This window comes from Erpetoichthys calabaricus, chromosome 11 (genome assembly GCF_900747795.2).
Source record: "Erpetoichthys calabaricus chromosome 11, fErpCal1.3, whole genome shotgun sequence".
In the NCBI taxonomy this organism is placed as follows: Eukaryota; Metazoa; Chordata; class Cladistia; order Polypteriformes; family Polypteridae; genus Erpetoichthys; species Erpetoichthys calabaricus.
In genome coordinates, this window is record NC_041404.2 from 58,769,337 (window position 1) to 58,789,614 (window position 20,278).

The window sequence follows — 20,278 nt, forward strand, 5'->3', positions numbered from 1 at the left end:
ATTAAAAAGGCAAATAAAATGCTAGGTTATACTATAAAAACTGTTGAACTAAAGTCAAGGGAGATTATCCTTAAACTACATAATGCACTAGTAAGACCACATCTGGAGTACTGTGTGCAGTTCTGGTCACCACGGTACAAGAAAGACATAGCAGCACTTGAAGCTGTCCTGAAGAGAGCAACCAAGTGCACCCCAGGACTTAAGAACACGCCCTACTGTGACATTGTCTTAACTGCTTGTCCTGGTGAAGGTCACAGCATAATCTGAAATCTCACCTTTATTTATAAGGCTCGGCTTTCACTGTTTTTCCGCTTTTCTCATATTTAGTGTGAGACAATTGGACTTTGCAGAATAAACTTACCGTGGTAATGAAGCGGTACAGAGGCTGCCGTCTCTCAGTGTACTTTACAGTGATAGGACTCAGGTCATAGCGGAACCAGATGGCTGGGATAATTCGTCCTGTGTGACTATAGGCCACATATTCCTGTTAAAGTAACCCAGAGAACAGAACATGTCAGTTGTCCATGTATGACTAAATGATAAAAAAGACAGACTTTGGAATTTTATATGTGAACCCGCTGCTGTAGCAGGACTACAACAACAAAAAAAAAATATATTGTGACAATGTGGAAAACAAGACAAAAAAATAATCAGGTTATAAATGCTATATGGAAGCACAAATATTATTACAGAAAGGTTACAGTTAATTACTATATCACTAAATGCAAATACTTGAAAGCAGTAAGCAACTTTGGGGCTTTATGAAACACTAATAAACTAGAAAGGTTTATAGTTTCACTCTGCAAGGGAATATCGACCTTTGTATTATTTGTAATCTTGTGAGTGCATATTTATCATTTATGCAATATTCACACTCATAAGATGAGAAGCATGACTGAAATGAATATTTAGTGATAATCGAAAAAGAACCGCCAATACATTAGGGTCGTGTCAATAGGCAATATGATCAGGAATTGGCCACTGATTACTTACATCACTGATGCACGTTCTTTTGATCCTTTGGACGCTGATGGTTTGAACGACGTGATTAAAGGTCAGGTCAGTTTGGAGAACATACACTGGTACAGCACTTTGCTGCACCCACCGCACAACGAAACACCTCGGGATCCCAGTAGGCAACCTCCCAGGCAGACACGCGGTCCAGTCCCACCCTCCAGAAATGACCATCTATCTGCCGCAGCCAGGTGTTACGTGGGCGTCCCCTTGGCCTGGTCCAGCCACTCAAGTCTACAACAATAAGGATCTCCATTGCGCCTCATGGCTGGAGTGCTGTAACTGACGCTCCCTCACAATGCAGGTCACAGTACTGAAGGAGTCCAGTCTTCATCTCAGGTCACTGGATAGCGTCCATGTCACACTCTCACTCACTCTAAAGACTTGGACCTTTGTCCTTTAGCAGAGATATCAGGAGCGCCACACACCCCTTTCCCGCGACCTCATGACCCCCCCATGCCCTCCCAATCCGTCTATTGACTTCATAGGAAGAGTCACATGAATGTCACTGTTGAGGTAAGTAAACCTCTCGACGAGGACAACACTGTCTTTGCAGGCAGACACACTGCTGATGGCCGTGTGCAAGAGGTCATTAAAGGCCTGGATCTTGGTTTATATCAGGACCCTCACAAGTCCAGACACTCAGACTCCTCGCTCAGTCTCTCGAGACCCCCGATCACAGCCTTCATGACTCCACGAAGATAACAGCATCACTGGCAAAGTCAAGATTAATGAATCTCTCTCCACCAACAGAAGCCTCACAGCCACTGTACCCCTCGACCTTGTCCAGCACTCAGCCCATGCAAGCCCTGAACAGAGTAGGAGCAAAAACACATACCTGATGACGCAGAGGTTCTGCCTCCACTCTGCACAGCAGGCACAGTACCAGTGTACTGGGTGGCCATGACATTCAGCAATTTCTGGGGGATCTTGGGATGTCCCACAGTGCAACTCAATCAACTGAGTCGAATGCATTATGAAAATTGACAAAAGGCTGCAATGATACTCTGCAATTGCTCTAGCCAGAGTTGCAACTTTACTGCAGTCAGTCTGAATGCGTGGACCAAGACTGGTGAGATAAAATCCTGCTTAAAGTGTTTAATGACCACAATGGCTGTCTGTGTCCGCATGCATCATTCACGTGCTTCTATATTTTCAAAAGACTTGCACCTTTTAGGCTGCTTAGAAGACATTAGCTTTTGAAAATATAGAGTTGTCAGAAAGTGTGTTGCAGTTGATGGTTGGTATAATTGCTGCTGTTACTGGCTATAATGTCTTATCCAATCTTTTTGGAATAAATAAACCATCAGTGCGCCAATGCATTAGGAAGATGTTGGAAGTCTGATCTTCAGTTCTGCAGGAGACGAGTACATCAGGCTCCAACAGTGAAAGCGACTTAGTGCAGCAGTGCAATCCATAGCCTACATACAGTTAGGTCCATAAATATTTGGACAGAGACAACTTTTTTCTAATTTTGGTTCTGTATATTACCACAATGAATTTGAATTGAAACAACTCAGATGCAATTGAAGTGCAGACTTTCAGCTTTAATTCAGTGGGGTGAACAGAATGATTGTATAAAAATGTGAGGCAACTAAAGCATTTTTTGAACACAATCCCTTCATTTCAGGGGCTCAAAAGTAATTGGACAATTGACTCAAAGGCTATTTCATGGGCAGGTGTAGGCAAGTCTGTCGTTATGTCATATTGAATTAAGCAGATAAAAGGCCTGGAGTTGATTTGAGGTGTGGTGCTTGCATGTGGAAGATTTTGCTGTGAACAGACAACATGCGGTCAAAGGAGCTCTCCATGCAGGTGAAAGAAGCCATCCTTAAGCTGCGAAAACAGAAAACACCCATCGGAGAAATTGCTACAATATTACGAGTGGCAAAATCTACAGTTTGGTCCATCCTGAGAAAGAAAGCAAGCACTGGTGAACTCAGCAACGCAAAAAGACCTGGACGTCCACGGAAGACAACAGTGGTGGATGATCATAGAATCATTTCCATGGTGAAAAGAAAACCCCTTCACAACAGCCAACCAAGTGAACACCACTCTCCAGGGGGTAGGCGGGCGTATCGATATTCAAGTCTACCATAAAGAGAAGACTGCATGAAATTAAATACAGAGGGTGCACTGCAAGGTGCCAGCCACTCATAAGCCTCATGAATAGAAAGGCTAGATTGGACTTTGCTAAAGAACATCTAAAAAAGCCAACACAGTTCTGCAAAAACATTCTTTGGACAGATGAAACCAAGATCAACCTCTACCAGAATGATGGCAAGAAAAAAGTATGGAGAAGGCGTGGAACAGCTCATTATCCAAAGCATAGCACATCATCTGTACAACACGGTGGAGGCAGTGTGATGGCTTGGGCGTGCATGGCTGCCAGTGGCACTGGGACACTAGTGTTTATTGATGATGTGACACAGGACAGAAGCAGCCGAATGAATTCTGAGGTGTTCAGAGACATACTGTCTGCTCAAAGCCAGCTAAATACAGCAGTCAAATTGATTCATGATACAGATGGACAATGACCCAAAACATACAGCCAAAGCAACCCAGGAGTTTATTAAAGAAAAGAAGTGGAAAATTCTTGAATGGCCAAGTCAGTCACCTGATCTTAACCCAACTGAGCAGGCATTTCACTTGTTGAAGACTAAACTTCAGACAGAAAGGCCCACAAACAAACAGCAACTGAAAGCCGCTGCAGTAAAGGCCTGGCAGAGCATTAAAAAGGAGGAAACCCAACATCTGGTGATGTCTACGAGTTCAAGACTTCAGGCTGTCATTGCTAGCAAAGGGTTTTCAACCAAGTATTAGAAATGAACATTTTATTTCCAGTTATTTAATTTGTCCAATTACTTTTGAGCCCCTGAAATGAAGGGATTGTGTTCAAAAATGCTTTAGTTGCCTCACATTTTTTATGCAATCGTTTTGTTCACCCCACTGAATTAAAGCTGAAAGTCTGCACTTCAACTGCATCGGAGTTGTTTCATTTAAAATTCATTGTGGTAAATGTACAGAACCAAAATTAGACTAAAGTTGTCTCTGTCCAAATATTTATGGACCTAACTGTGTATACTGATCAAATGGTGGGTGTAAATGGGTGGGCGATGGAACACACAGAACGCACTTGGAGTTGGTCAGAAACAGATGGCAATCACTTGTAACATGAATAAAAATGAAAATGCGTTTTCTGTCGACAAACAATAATCAGGTCAGCAAAAAAAGGACAAAAGAATCATGTAGGGCAGTGGCAGCAGGCCAACCCCACCACTGGTGCAGCTTTAAAAAGTGAGCAGAGGTGTGTGTATGGTCGAGCTACCACTTCCTTCGTGAGACTGTCACATCTTTGGTATCATGCTAAAAAGCTCATGTTCTTTATAGAAGCGTTAAATGTTCCTTTCTTTTCATTTTTTCATGTTCAGTCATTGTGAGCTGTCAGTTTCCTATTCTTAACTTTACAGTATGTTAATTGCTGCAGTGCACTGTGCAGAAAACGTGAGCAGACACGAGAGACACTTTTAAAATACACGCAAGATGCAAATGTAATCCGGCTAAATTATATACGGATAACATCAAAACAAGAAAATGCGCATTAAAGGGATTCTTTGAGAAAACTAACAGTCATCATGGGTTGTATTTAACAGGCTTTGAATATTGGTGAGGCGGGCTGCTTTTAAAAAGTCCAAGGGCCAGATTGGGCTCACAGTCTTTGAGTCTGACAACCCTGCACTACAGTAATAAAAACACAAATCCAAATATTCTTTTTAGGTTGTAAAGGAAGATGCAGATGGACAGACTTCCTGGTGTGGTTGGTCAGTGGTACCTTTTTTCTGGTTGGGAGTCTGTTACAGTGGAAGGACAGTTAGAAACTGCCTCCCAGGGCCACGTGTTTCCCCCAATACGCTGGGTGGCAGCATTCCTCTGGTATGTCCTCAGAGGTGGCGCAGTGGTAGTGCTGCTACTTTGCAGTAAGGAGACTGTGGAAGATTGTGGGTTCGCTTCCCGGTTCCTCCCTGTGTGAATAGTGCTTTGAGTACTAAGAAAAGTGCTATATAAATGTAACTAGCAAAATACCCGCGCAGCGCAGAAGTAGTGTGTTAAAGAGGTTATGTAAACATATATATACATATATACAGTGGTGTGAAAAACTATTTGCCCCCTTCCTGATTTCTTATTCTTTTGCATGTTTGTCACACAAAATGTTTCTGATCATCAAACACATTTAACCATTAGTCAAATATAACACAAGTAAACACAAAATGCAGTTTGTAAATGGTGGTTTTTATTATTTAGGGAGAAAAAAAAATCCAAACCTACATGGCCCTGTGTAAAAAAGTAATTGCCCCCTGAACCTAATAACTGGTTGGGCCACCCTTAGCAGCAATAACTGCAATCAAGCGTTTGCAATAACTTGCAATGAGTCTTTTACAGCGCTCTGGAGGAATTTTGGCCCACTCATCTTTGCAAAATTGTTATAATTCAGCTTTATTTGAGGGTTTTCTAGCATGAACTGCCTTTTTAAGGTCATGCCATAGCATCTCAATTGGATTCAGGTCAGGACTTTGACTAGGCCACTCCAAAGTCTTCAGTTTGTTTTTCTTCAGCCATTCAGAGGTGGATTTGCTGGTGTGTTTTGGGTCATTGTCCTGTTGCAGCACCCAAGATCGCTTCAGCTTGAGTTGACAAACAGATGGCCGGACATTCTCCTTCAGGATTTTTTGGTAGACAGTAGAATTCATGGTTCCATCTATCACAGCAAGCCTTCCAGGTCCTGAAGCAGCAAAACAACCCCAGACCATCACACTACCACCACCATATTTTACTGTTGGTATGATGTTCTTTTTCTGAAATGCTGTGTTCCTTTTACGCCAGATGTAACGGGACATTTGCCTTCCAAAAAGTTCAACTTTTGTCTCATCAGTCCACAAGGTATTTTCCCAAAAGTCTTGGCAATCATTGAGATGTTTCTTAGCAAAACTGAGACGAGCCCTAATGTTCTTTTTGCTTAACAGTGGTTTGCGTCTTGGAAATCTGCCATGCAGGCCGTTTTTGCCCAGTCTCTTTCTTATGGTGGAGTCGTGAACACTGACCTTAATTGAGGCAAGTGAGGCCTGCAGTTCTTTAGACGTTGTCCTGGGGTCTTTTGTGACCTCTCGGATGAGTCGTCTCTGCACTCTTGTGGTAATTTTGGTCGGCCGGCCACTCCTGGGAAGGTTCACCACTGTTCCATGTTTTTGCCATTTGTGGATAATGGCTCTCACTGTGGTTCGCTGGAGTCCAAAGCTTTAGAAATGGCTTTATAACCTTTACCAGACTGATAGATCTCAATTACTTCTGTTCTCATTTGTTCCTGAATTTCTTTGGATCTTGGCATGATGTCTAGCTTTTGAGGTGCTTTTGGTCTACTTCTCTGTGTCAGGCAGCTCCTATTTAAGTGATTTCTTGATTGAAACAGGTGTGGCAGTAATCAGGCCTGGGGGTGGCTACGGAAATTGAACTCAGGTGTGATACACCACAGTTAGGTTATTTTTTAACAAGGGGGCAATTACTTTTTCACACAGGGCCATGTAGGTTTGGATTTTTTTTCTCCCTAAATAATAAAAACCATCATTTAAAAACTGCATTTTGTGTTTACTTGTGTTATATTTGACTAATGGTTAAATGTGTTTGATGATCAGAAACATTTTGTGTGACAAACATGCAAAAGAATAAGAAATCAGGAAGGGGGCAAATAGTTTTTCACACCACTGTATACACCACAATCTGATTGTATGGGTGGTTACCTACCAGGTAACGCTTATGGTTGGCCAGCAAGTCAGCTAACATCAGCAACGGTGCCCTCAGTTGTGAGAAGCCGATCATAGAATGGTTGAAAATAGTTTACTGTCAAATAATGCAAAGAGTACGCGACACGTGTTTCGCCCTAATTCTTGGCTCATCAGGCGTACACACTCACTGCACTCGCTTACGGGAATCGAACCTCGGACGTCAGCGCTAGAGGGGCTTCGCAGCGGTGAAGTATTGCTTTTAAATTTTAATTAAGAAGAAAAGAAAACCTTTTTAAATTGAGGAAAAATATACCAATAACAATTTGTTAAGGATGTTTTTTTGTGAAGCTGCCTTTACACAGCCTGTCCGCTATTTTATAAACGAACACCATATAAGGCCGTCCTTTCTCCTTCACAGTCAGTTCACGTGATTACGTGTGAGGCGTGATGACGCGATACGCAAACCCCGCTTCCCACGGCCAGCGAGCTGCAGTCCATTACTGTATATAGACAAAAAAAGAGGTTCCAGTTATGACCGTTACGCTTTGAATTTCGAAATGAAACCTGCCTAACTTTTGTAAGTAAGCTGTAAGGAATGAGCCTGCCAAATTTCAGCCTTTCACCTACACGGGAAGTTGGAGAATTAGTGATGAGTGAGTGAGTGAGTGAGTAAGTGAGTCAGTGAGGGATTTGCCTTTTATTAGTATAGATGAATGAATTATGGCTCCCATTTGGACTCCCACAGGGCTGCACGGGAGTGGAAGATCTGGTTGGCAGCCCTGCTTAGGTCCTTAGGTTCTTCCAGGTGGCAATCTTGTTGCACTGTAAGTACTCTCAGGTTGAGGTAGAAACCCACTCCAGACTGTCCCCCAGGCGAGTCGGAGTCAGGCAAAGCTCACCTGGGAGGTGTGAGGAGAAGTAAAGTAAATGAGGAGAAAATCATTCTTCTATATTTTGAAAAGAGATGGACCCTGTTTCAGGTATTTTTAACAAAAAAAAAAACTTTATCTTGAACCTGGGACTTGTCTGTGAAGTTGTGTCTGGAGTTTGGAGCTCAGTTGCGCCCCCTACAGGCCACAAGGCACCACATATCCATGCAACTCTGTCTAATTTCCAACTTTACATAAGCAACTGAAAAGCTCAGCATGAACAAAGGGGTCTAAATACTTTCTGAATCAACTGTACATATCTTATACAGTATATGTATTATAGATCTACTGCAACAATTCTGTTCAACATCTAAAAGCTTCTAGCATTTAAAACACTAGTAACGGTGCGGAGTTCCACTTGGGTCAAGTGATTTTTGAGTTACTGTTTTTATATGCTCTAGTACACAGACATTGCAAGTGGATAAACTGCCTAAACCATTTAAATCCAATCAGTTGAAATTTTGACCCCATCACAATACTTTCCTTGCATACATACAGTATCCATTAAAAAAATATATATATGTCCTTAACTTGTATACGTTGTCTTCCATAATGTTTGGTGCAAAGACATATTGTTCCCTGATTTACTCTGTTCCACAGTTTAAATTTATAAATGAATACAGACATCGTGATTAATGTACACATGGCAGACCTTCATTTCAGGGGATTTGTATACATTTTGGTCACACAACACTTTGTCTACATGACCCCCTCCCCATTTCAGGGAACCCTAATGTTTGGTACAAATTGGTGTCACAGGTGTTTGTGATTTCTCAGGTGAGTTTCATTTCTTTATTAGATACCTTGGCTTGCTTCTACCCTTTGGGGTCTGTAATTGCCATTGTTCAACATGAGAACCAGAGCTGTACCCATGAAAGTCAAAGGAGCCATTGTGAGGCTGAAAAATCAAATAATCAATCCATTTGAGACATCATTATAACCTTAGGGTGACCTACATGAACTGTATGGAATATCATGAAGAAGAAAGAATGCACTGGCGAGCTCATAATAGGCCATGGAAAACCTCCACTGCTGATGGTAGAAGAATCTTCACTATGGGAAAGAAAAAACCCTAAATGCCTGTCTGACAATTAAGATACAGTCTTCAGGAGACAGAGGTGGAGGTGTCAGAGACAACTATCCGCAGAAGACTTCATGAATAGAAACTGCAAGATCCGAACCACTAGTTAGCCACAAAAACAGGACGGCCAGATTACAGTTTGGGAAAAAGGACTGAAAAAATGTGTTTTTGTACCAAATATTATGTAGGGCACCGTATGTAGTGTTTACTGATCTTATAGCTGTAGGACAAAGTAAGCATTTGTTTGAAGGAGTTAGCTAAACACGTTAATAACCAAAACATTTCAGAAAGATTAATGTTTACAGTGCTAGAAATTGGAACGCTGCCAAAACCTCCCAATTTCTATACATAAAACAACATGGTCACAAAGAAAACAATTTTTCTTTACATTCCTTTTTGATTATACGCCTATGAGCAAAAAAGATGAGGTCACACTCCTTAATCTAAGAGAAATCACTCCAAGCAGAAGTGTGCGTCAGCATGCTCTCAGGTGCAAAGCATTTATGAGGCAGACATGTAGCGACTAGATTCTGGATTTCATTATCTTTTCTTGGAGAGATCCACATGCCTTTGTGTGATGGGTTTTGGCTGTACACACAGTTCCACAGCACATTCCACAGACATGGTTTCCTGACTACGCCACTGTGTATTTTAGCAGTTCTAGTCATAGGATGCTATAGTGGAGGATGACTTTTATATTATTTGTGTGAGAATGTTTCTATTGATGACAGACACTTGTGAGTAATGTGACTTTTGTTTCTCATTTTTGACTTGTCTATTCACTCACAACACTTCATTTAATAGGCATGGAAAATACTCTGGCAGAGACCTTTATGAAAGAGCACAAACATAAAAGAATGTCTAAATTACACCCTTATGGTTCAATTTAAGTGTGCATATCTGTCATTCCAGTACTGTTACTAACCACAAGCCTGTGTTTTTCTCAAGATGCCCATGAGCTTTCAGTTTTAAATTAGGGCATGGCTTGCTTGATCAAAGAGGATTTTCAAATGATTATCTTAGAGCAGGGGTCTCCAACATGTCGCTCGCAAGCTAACGGTAGCTCGCAACCCCTTTCCAAGTAGCTCGCCAAAGGGTTAATGAATCCTACATAACTTTGAAAACTTGATTAGTCATATTAGGAGTGAGTGATCTTTCCAAAAATCATATCACAATCCTTTTAACACAAAATCACGATCCACAATCTGAACTGCAATCTATCTTTTCAATGTAGCAGACACTTAAGAGAATATCCGGACTCAAACTCATCAAGACCTAAGTAACACTTGATTTTAAATATCAAACAAAGTTGAATTCAATTGTTCTCTCGTTCGCTAGCTAAGCGGAGTTAAGGCACGCGCCCCGAAGCTGGCGAGTGAGTGAGGAAGGCCCCGCCTCACTTCCCTTGGCCCGCAGTGTGTTTCTTGGATAAACGCTAATAAATCGTCACCGCAAGCGAACTCTGATACATAGCAAAATGAGAGAAGTCGCAAAATCATCCGGAATGTTCAAGCAAATTATAGAAAAAAACCTGATCTAAATCCGTTAAGTAGTTCTCTCGTGAAAAGCGGACAGACAGACATTGGATTTTATATATTATATATTAGTAAACCTTTAAAATAATGTGCAGTTCAAGTCTCAACAGCATTCTCAGAATTTCTGGAGTTTAGTAGAGCCAGATAACTAAAAGAATCTTCACCAAGCAGCTCTGAAAATGTCTGCTTTGTTTGGGTCTCCATACCTCTGTGAGTCTGACATGAATGTCATGAAATCAAAGTTCAGAACACGACTGACAGACGAACATTGAAATGACTCCAGAAGAGTGAACCTGAGGGGCACCACTCCACCATACACCTGCCTCTCTTGTTGACTCCATGCAGTGCCAGTCATCTCACTAACTAAAAACACATCACACATGCAACTGGACCTGTGAATACTCTTGTGAAGTGAAACAGTGACATGGAACACAATGACAAATGAATAAGTCATATCTGTATATTTGGAACTGCATTGTGTTTTTTTTTTGACAACATTCATGTTTTAATTCAATAGTGTGAGAGACACTAGAAAATGCATACAGACGTACAAAATGCATATTTTTTTTCTGATGTTTTAATGCAAAATGTGAGTTATGGACACCAACATTTTGTAAATGTTCAGGCAAAACAAGCATATTCAGTTTGTTAGGGTTGAAATAAGCGATGAGAATAAATGTTAGAAAACTTGAGCACCGCTGGCGCCCTACCCGGGGTTTGTTTCCTGCCTTGCACCCTGTGTTGGCTGGGATTGGCTCCAGCAGACCCCCCGTGACCCTGTAGTTAGGATATAGTGGGTTGGATAATGAATGGATGGATGAAGCATGAGGAGCTCTCGGCCATTTTCATTTTGTAAAAGTAGCTCTCAGGGGAAAAAAGGTTTAGAGGACTCTGAGTGTGTCTGGCTTGTCTGACTCCTTTTCTATAAGCTGGCCGTGGTTCTACAATGAGCAGATGGACAGATGTGGTTGTTTTTCTTTTATGTTAATTAGTTTCTACTTTGTTTTGATGTACATGAACAAATCTGTATCCTCATATGTGATAGTTTTGTATTTAGTGAGTGATTTCTATTCGTGCACTTTATCTTGGGAGTTATAGTGGTGCTCAGCACCTGTATGTGATGATGAGTGCTGTGCAAGAACAAAGTTGTTCATACTGTTGTGTTGCATTTCTGAGGCCATGACAGGATTACTTGCGTTCTGCTTTGTGTGTTGTAGTTACCTCATTGTTGACACAACTGCACACCTAACCTACCTGGATTTCTTCCATTTTATTTGCGATTTTTCTTGTCTTCTTAGAGAGTCAACAGGGTGGGGGGCTGTCAAAAAACAGGGCATGATAAAGCCCATTCAGGCATTCCTTGAGTGATTTTGGGCTATATAAGAAATAAATTGTTGTTTTGGATTGGAACTAAAATTGTGACTTTAATATCAATACCAGCTTTTTACACACAGTATCGGAACTGAAGGAAATAAGAGTCCCACAGCAGCCTCCCTGCCTTGCTGCATTTGGCAAATAAATACAATGAGATGGGAAAAGTGGTGGGGGAAATGGGTAGGGTTTCTCTTGGAGTCTCCAGTACATCTGAATTAATACAGACACTGAAGAGTGGACGGGGGACGCCCCTAGGTCAGTTGAGCAAGATGTAATAATACAAAATTAAGACAAATTATAAATAACTGAGGTGCTTGAAAACTATCATTTACTTGTAGTGACAAAATTAACTAAATACTGGTATGGTATCCTTTCCAAAATTGGATTTTTTGATACTTTTTCAGTAACGGTGCATCACACAACACTAGTGTCTACCCTTTGTCAACAGACCAAGTTAACCTGTTGAGCTTCGTTTATGATGAAGAAATGTGATTGCATTTATTCTCCATTAACAAATGTCATGATGCATAGAAGCAACTGATTAAAAAGAAAATGAAAAGAGAAAAAAAACAACACAACTTCATACTCTGAAGAGTGTCTTTGTGACGATGCGGGTTCTGCTCCATGCTTCCATCTGGCTTCTGGGGAACTCTCGAACCCGACACCGTCGGTAATGTCACTGATGAGCTAGACAGTGAAGACATCAACAACGAAGCAAGGGGATGATGAAAAAAGGGCAGAGTGCTTTCATTTAAAAACAAAACCAAAAACAGTGTCCAAATAAATAAGTGCAGTGTCTCAAATAGTTCTTAAATAAAACAAGTGAAATGTGGAGGTTAAAATCCAATAAATAAATCCTTTTTAAAACAAGTTTAAAACTCCGGTGCTTTCTTCTTTCTACTGGCAGCTCCCCTGCTTCTCCCCTACAGGCTCCGCAACAGGGGAGTCGTCCTACCAGCAAATGCAGCTCCTTCCTATACTGGTCCGGTAGCCTTACGATCCCCAGCTACGTAAGGCTACAGCCTGACCGAGACTTGGGTTCCCTCCCCAGCGGCCAGGGCGCTCACGCTGGGGCTCAACACGCCCAAAGCCTCCTCGACTGCCATTCCCTCCAACAGTACGTCATCTCCTCTGCCGGTCACTCCAGCTCCTCAAAACTGCTCAGCTGGAGCAAGCGCTTCAATCTGCCCCCACGAGAGTTGGCCAAACACTCCTCTGGGGTTCTCCTACATGCTGCATTCAAGCTTCAACAAGCCTGCTCTTGCTCGTGCTCCCACTCGCTTGCTTTCTCCTTTCTGCCGCCTTCTTCTCCTTTAACCTCCGTTCCCATTCTTTTCTTTTTTCTCACTCCTCCCCTTTCTGCCTTTTGCGCTTGTACTATATATTACGGGGATGTGGATCAGGTGTGGCGATTAGCAGCTCCCAGCTTCAATCATGGATGGGCCCAGGAACTGCTCCGGTCACAGTACTACGCCCCCTCTTTAAGGTGTATTATCTATTTAAAACTGGCCTTTTCAATTTGAGCTGTGGACCTGCTATACCACACTCTTCTTCTTCCTCTCCATCTTTTCCCACTTCTATGCGGGGTCAATGTGCTTGATCAATCTTCACCATACAGTTCAGTCCTGCACCTCCTCTCCACTCAGATCCTTTTCATTCAGGTGATCTTTTAATTTATCCATCCACCTGCCCTTTGGCCTCCTCCACTTTCTCTTCCCCTGAACTTCCATTCCCATCATTCTTTTGCCCACATATTCCTTGTCTCTCCTCATCACATGTCCATAATACTTCAATATAATTTTCTATCCTTTCTTAGATATCTCTCCCACTTGTGTTGTACCTCTGGTGGTCTAATTCTGTACTTTTTTGTAACTCCTGACATCCATTTCAACATTCTTATTTCTGCTGCATCCAAATTCTTCTTCTGTGCTCCCTTTCCTGCCCATGTCTCAGCTCAATACATCATTGCCGGTCTTAGCGCAGTCTTAAAAACCTAACCATTAACCTTCACCTTAATACTTCAGTCACACAATACTCCCGACACCTTCTTCCAATTGTTCCATCCACACTGCACTCTATGCGTCATCTTTGCATCTCATTTTAAATCTTGGGCTTGGAAAATTCAAATGTCTCAAAAAATGGATAGTAAAGATCACATTAGCACAAACAAACGGAATTTATTACTCGGTAAAATAATGGAACAGCGAAAAGAGATCAAATATATTGTTTCAGGGGGAAGGGGGGGGTGATTCTTTGAAAGTACAACTATGTATCATTCATTGTTAAATAAATGTGTTTGTTATCATTCTTTACTCTAATTCTGTGTGTGTGTCGGCCTTACAATCATGGTGCTTGTTACAGTGTTATTCTCGGTGTTGTTATGAACTGGCAACAATTTCATGCTGCTTAGTGCAACGTCCTACCTTATTACACTACTGGTCAAAAGTTTTAAAACACCCCCATTTTTCCAGGTCTTATTAAAATGCAAGCATTTCAAGTACAGTGAACAATCTGAAATGGTATAAAGGTAACAGTAAACCTGCTAGAGGTAAGAAAAAAAAAAGTTTAAGCAAACAAAAACTAAAGAAATGATACATTTCAGTTACACAAAAATGTCATCTTCAGAGAAGTAGAATTGGGTTAACAACTTACAGAATTTCTGCAGCAATGGAAGCCGATGCAGACAATTCCTACAGCTTCATGTTGATTACTTATAAACCTCTGTATAAAAGCAGGGCTAGAACAAACTGTGTTGCTACACCATCTGAAGTATTCTATTGCACTGTACATTGCTATCATAATGGGAAGAATAAAGCAGTTAACAAAGGTGTCTATCATGGAAGCTGTTGACTCTCAGAAACTTGCGGCTTTGGGTCTGCTAGACCTGTTCCTGTCAGTTTCCATGTCCCTTTTAAAGGTGTAGGACACTGTACCTGCTTGACATTTTGGCTTTCTTTGTACTTTTAAGGGATATACTGGTCTGCCTCTCTTCCTTTGTTAACTACTTTTTCCTTGCTTTCATGGAAACAATGTACACAGCAGTATTGTTCAAATACAGTGAATGCTTCGGAGGGTGTAGCAACACTGTTTGTTCTGTTACTGCTTTTTTCAGACAGAAGGTTTTGTAAGTAATTAACAAAAGTTGGGATACCTGAAGAAACTGTTTGCATCAACTTTCATGACTTAATTAACTTCCATTGCTGCAGAAAAGCTATATGTTGTTAACCCTGTAAGGCTTATGTATACTTCTGCGACAAGCCAACACTGTCTGTATACTTCTGTAACACACTGTGTTGCAGGCACATATCTGATTGCTAATTGGCAGAAAAGCAAATGATTTGCCCAATCAGAGTTGTAGGGATCTGTGTAGGGCCTATGTCAACGAAAAGTGCAGTCACATTTTTGAGGAGGTGTTTGTCAAGCTATGTAGGTTATGGCACGGGCTCAATGCAGAAATATAAATCAGCCACATTACTTGTTCTGTGAAATGGCATCATTGTATTACTCTGAAAATCACATTTGGTAACCTAAACTTTTTTTTTTTTTTTTTTTTATAAACTACTTGCAGTTTACCACTTACCTTTGTACCATTTCAGGTTGATTACTGGACTTGGAATGTTTAAATTTTAATAAAATCAGGAAAAATGAGGGTGTTCTAAAACATTTGACTTGTAGTGTATGTTTTCATCCTTCTTCTTCTTCTCCTACTAATATTTTGATTATTACTCTTCTTCTTATTATTACTTTTATATTTGTGTTGAAACTTTTAACGTTCATGAGTGCCATTTTGAGGCTTGGGGCACCATAAAATCGTGACTCTGTTCATTCTCAAACATGAAGGTAGGAGGTGTAGGATGCTTCATAACTACTGCTCATGACCTACACTATGACAGGACAAATTTTTATCCTAGACAAACGTTTAGTGAATTGCTAGGAGTAAATTTGAGATGGTTGTTAACTACGGACATGGATATTTAGTTAAAATGTAATATGCGCAAAGCATAGAATTATTCAACTAAAAATTATATATCGAGCTCATCTGTCTCGCTTAAAACTGTCCAAAATGTTTCCAGGGCAAGATCCAACCTGCGAACGCTGCAACCAAGCTCCTGCCTCACTGGGTCACATGTTCTGGGCCTGCACCAAACTAACATCATTTTGGACCAAAATTTTTAAGTGCCTTTCAGACAGCCTTGGGGTCACAATCCCTCCTAACCCATTAACAGCTGTGTTCGGTGTTCTTCCAGATGGACTTGAAGTGGAGAAGGACAAGCAAACGGTGATTGCATTCACTACACTTTTGGCACGCAGACTTATTCTGTTAAATTGGAAGAATCCTAACTCTCCTCTGATAAGTCCGTGGGAAACCGATGTTTTATATTATTTGAAATTGGAAAAAATTTTGGTACAAAATTTTTTAAAAACCTGGCAGGATCTAATCAATATTATTTTAGAATAAGAGATATAACTATTACCGCATTTAATTCCCTTCTCCATTTTTTTATTTACCTATATATATTTCTTCCTTTCTTCTGTTTATTGTTGCCTTATTAAAAAGCCCTAAGCAATTCTCCTTTGGCTAAGCTCTCCTTCTCAGGGGTGGGGTTTGATTTGTGTTCAATTTTTTTTTTGTTATAAATTGATCTATTTGTATGGAATGATTACAATAAAATGAATAAATAAATAAATAAATAAATTATAAGTGAAAACCCAGTACAGTTTCTACATCATTATTTTTTTTTTCCAAGGAACAAAGTTATCAAACACCTCTATCACCCATGTGAAAAAAGCAATACAGTGATCCCCTGCCTATCGCGAAAGTTACGTTCCAGACCGATCAGCGATAGGTGAAAATCCATGATATAGAAAGACCATATAAATAAACATCTTTTTATAGTTTAAGCCTTAAAATACCCCTCCCACACGCTTTAAACATATGTAAACTTATTAAAACACACTTTGTAAACACATATGATATGTGGATGTCGGGCTAATGATATGAGTAACATAATAATAATAATAACATGATGTACCGTCGATTCATTCAAGCCGTAATGGCGAGCGACGTCCGTGTAACGCTTTCCTTCCCTTCTTAGAAGATGCAGGATGCTTGGGAGCCATCATAGGGCTTAAAACAAAACGAAAAGTTTACTCACAACAATCGGACCACAAGCAAGGTACGCGATACACAGAGAACTGAGATGTGTCAGGGATCCACGCTTGCTGTTCTTGCAAGATTACACCACGCTAGCAGCAGCCAATCAGAGCTTGGTTGAGTCTCCTCTTTCAGCCAGTAACGGGCCTTGTAAGAAATCATCTGGGTACTTTAATGCAAAACTCTTTGTCTACTGTAGTGACTGCTGAAAACCGTATGATTTGTTATGAACTGGCTGCAAAGTACACTACAGGTAGGATGTACTTATTGAATTTTTCTGCAATATAGTGGGGGCGTGATAGCTGAATCGCGATATAGCAGGATCACTGTATAACACTACATAAATATTTCAAAAAGTTAGACTTTGTACTGAACTTCAGTTTGGATATTCATGGTACACAAATACAAATGACAAAAGAAAGAGGAACTCCACCACAAAACATGTGACTCAAGGCAAAAAAGGAAATAAAAACAACTATAAAATATGGATAAGCACAACAACCATCAGAGAATACTGTATATCACACCATATAATTCTCCAAACTGCTTACTGCAAATACAGGATTGCAGGAGGGCAGAGCCTATCCTGGCAATAATTGGAGCAAAACGGCAAGCGGTCCTGGAGAGGGCGCCAGTCCATCACAAGTCCAGCTCATACACACACTGACACAGGAGCGTGATTGGAGTGGCCAATTTATAATATAATAATAATAATGCATTTTATTTATAGGGGCACTTTACATTAGCAGTAAATCTCAAAGTGCAACATAAAAGATTAAACAAAGGCAAGGCAAGATAAAAACAGAGATAAAACAACAATAATTATAGCATTCTTGTTAATATGCTTTCCTAAATAGAAAAGTCGTTACCTGTTTTTTAAAACAGCCCACAATCTGCTGTGTAAACAAGTACCTGTATGAAGTCTGCCACTCTTGGTCTTGAACGGCCAGATAGAAAAAGAGCAAACAGACAGTGAATAGTGTGGAGAGGGTCAGTGAATAGTGTGGAGAAGGTCAGATAAGCTAATAACGTCTTTGTGACAGCCAAGGATTTTAGAAATGGTGTACACCATTCTCTCTGACTGCTCCCTGTCCTCTGTATTTTTGAAAAAGAGACCAATAGGAAAACCTAATTACTATCTATGCCACACTGGACTTCTTTAACTCACTTAAAGAACAGTACAGACTCTGTAGAAATCATTCATTACCTCTTCTCCCCCTCTTTAGCCCACAGAAAAGGGTGGTTGTTTTTTTTTTTCAAAAAAACTATTTGAATGGTTGACTCTTTAGACCACAAAATACAATTCCACCGTGCTACTTTCCACCACAGATGAGACCTAGGCCAGAGAAGTCAGTGGTGCTTCAGGACAGTGTTGAGGTATGGCTTCTGCTTTAGCATAATAAATCCACAACTTGTATTTGTAGGTGCCGTGAGCAAATGGAGTTGACTGACATATATATATACTGAAGTATATCCAAGCCCATGCCATGATACACATTACTGACACATGATGATTTTTAAGACCTTGACGTCTGAGGGATCAGAAATTACATGCTTTTGGAAGTGGTATTTGGCCTTGCCCTTTATGCACTGAGATCTGACCAGATTCCTTCAATCATTTAAGTACACTGTGCACTATAGAAGGTGAAATGCCCAAAATCCTACAGATATGTATTTGAGGAATGTTGTTGTCAAAGTGCTGGATTGTTCTCTGATGTATTTGTTGGCAAAGTAGCAAGCCTAGACCCATCCTTGCTCTTGAAGGCTCCAGTTTCATGTCACCTTGTTATTTCAACTTGTCATTTGCTCTACGTTACGCCTGTCTCAACTTTTTTGGAACATGATGCAGGCATTAACTTCAGAATAATTGTCGTCTTCAGTCATTTTCTAAACCGCTTAGTCTTGAACAGGGCAGCGGGGGGTGCTGGAGCCTATCCCAGGTAGCACAAGGCAGGAACAAACCCTGGATAGGGCACCAGACCATCTTCAGGCGAACACACTAACCACACACACCCACCCACGACACACTAGGGCCATAAATGTATATACAGGGAGTCCTCGGGTTACAACGTCTCGACATACAACGTTTCGAGTTTACAACACTCACTCCCATAAAACTTAAAAAAATGGAGACATGAGTGTTTCAGCTTACGCCGTTAGCGTCATACATACAGACTATGTGGGCAAACCAGTTTAGTTGCGCGCAGCGGAAGAATACGCAGTAACGTGGCGTATGAGTGAGGGAGTTGGCAAACTGGTTTTGTTGCATGTGGAGGAAGTGTTCTGTTTGTGTGGCTTTGTTTGGCGACTTTGTGGCCCTTATCATGGCTCCTACAGTGGGTATGGAAAGTATTCAGACCCCCTTCAATTTTTCACTCTTTGTCATATTGCAGCCATTTGCTAAAATCATTTAAATTAATTTTTTCCCTCATTAATGTACACACAGCACCCCATATTGACAGACAAAAAAAGAATTTTTGAAATTGTTGCAGATTTATTAAAAAAGAAAAATTGAACTATCACATGGTCCTAAGTATTCAGACCCTTTGCTCAGTATTTAGTAGAAGCACCCTTTTGAGCTAATACAGCCATGAGTCTTCTTGGGAAAGATGCAACAAGTTTTTCACACCTGGATTTGGGGATCCTCTGCCATTCCTCCTTGCAGATCCTCTCCAGTTCTGTCAGGTTGAATGGTAAACGTTGGTGGACAGCCATTTTTAGGTCTCTCCAGAGATGCTCAATTGGGTTTAAGTCAGGGCTCTGGCTGGGCCATTCAAGAACAGTCACAGAGTTGTTGTGAAGCCACTCCTTTGTTATTTTAGCTGTGTGATTAGGGTCATTGTCTTGTTGGAAGGTAAACCTTCGGCCCAGTCTGAGGTCCTTAGCACTCTGGAGAAGGTTTTTGTCCAGGATATCCCTGTACTTGGCCGCATTCATCTTTCCCTCGATTGCAACCAGTCGTCCTGTCCCTGCAGCTGAAAAACACCCCCACAGCATGATGCTGCCACCGCCATGCTTCACTGTGGGGACTGTATTGGACAAGTGATGAGCAGTGCCTGGTTGTCTCTGAATACTTAGGACCATGTGATATTTCAGTTTTTCTTTTTTAATAAATCTGCAACAATTTCAAAAATTCTTTTTTTTGTCTGTCAATATGGGGTGCTGTGTGTACATTAATGAGGGAAAAAATTAATTTAAATGATTTTAGCAAATGGCTGCAATATGTCAAAGAGTGAAAAATTGAAGGGGGTCTGAATACTTTCCGTACCCACTGTAAATGAAAGTCAGAGTATGAGTGAGGGCAGTGCTTTGAAGAAGAGGAAAGCCATCATGATGGAAGTGAAATTAGACATTATAAAGAGATCAGATCAAATTTTTTTGTCATTTTTTTCTGTTATATTACACTGTACAGT

General features: G+C 40.8%; 1 protein-coding gene across 1 annotated transcript in view; it reads right to left on the reverse strand.

Moving 5' to 3' along the window:
• Positions 1-20,278, reverse strand: part of ergic1 (endoplasmic reticulum-golgi intermediate compartment 1) — a 180,912-nt gene that overhangs the window by 20,338 nt on the left and 140,296 nt on the right. Inside the window, exon 9 of the mRNA XM_028813127.2 lies at positions 362-484. Within this exon, the coding sequence (XP_028668960.1) occupies positions 362-484 (123 nt within the window). The remainder of the gene's footprint in view (positions 1-361; positions 485-20,278) is intronic.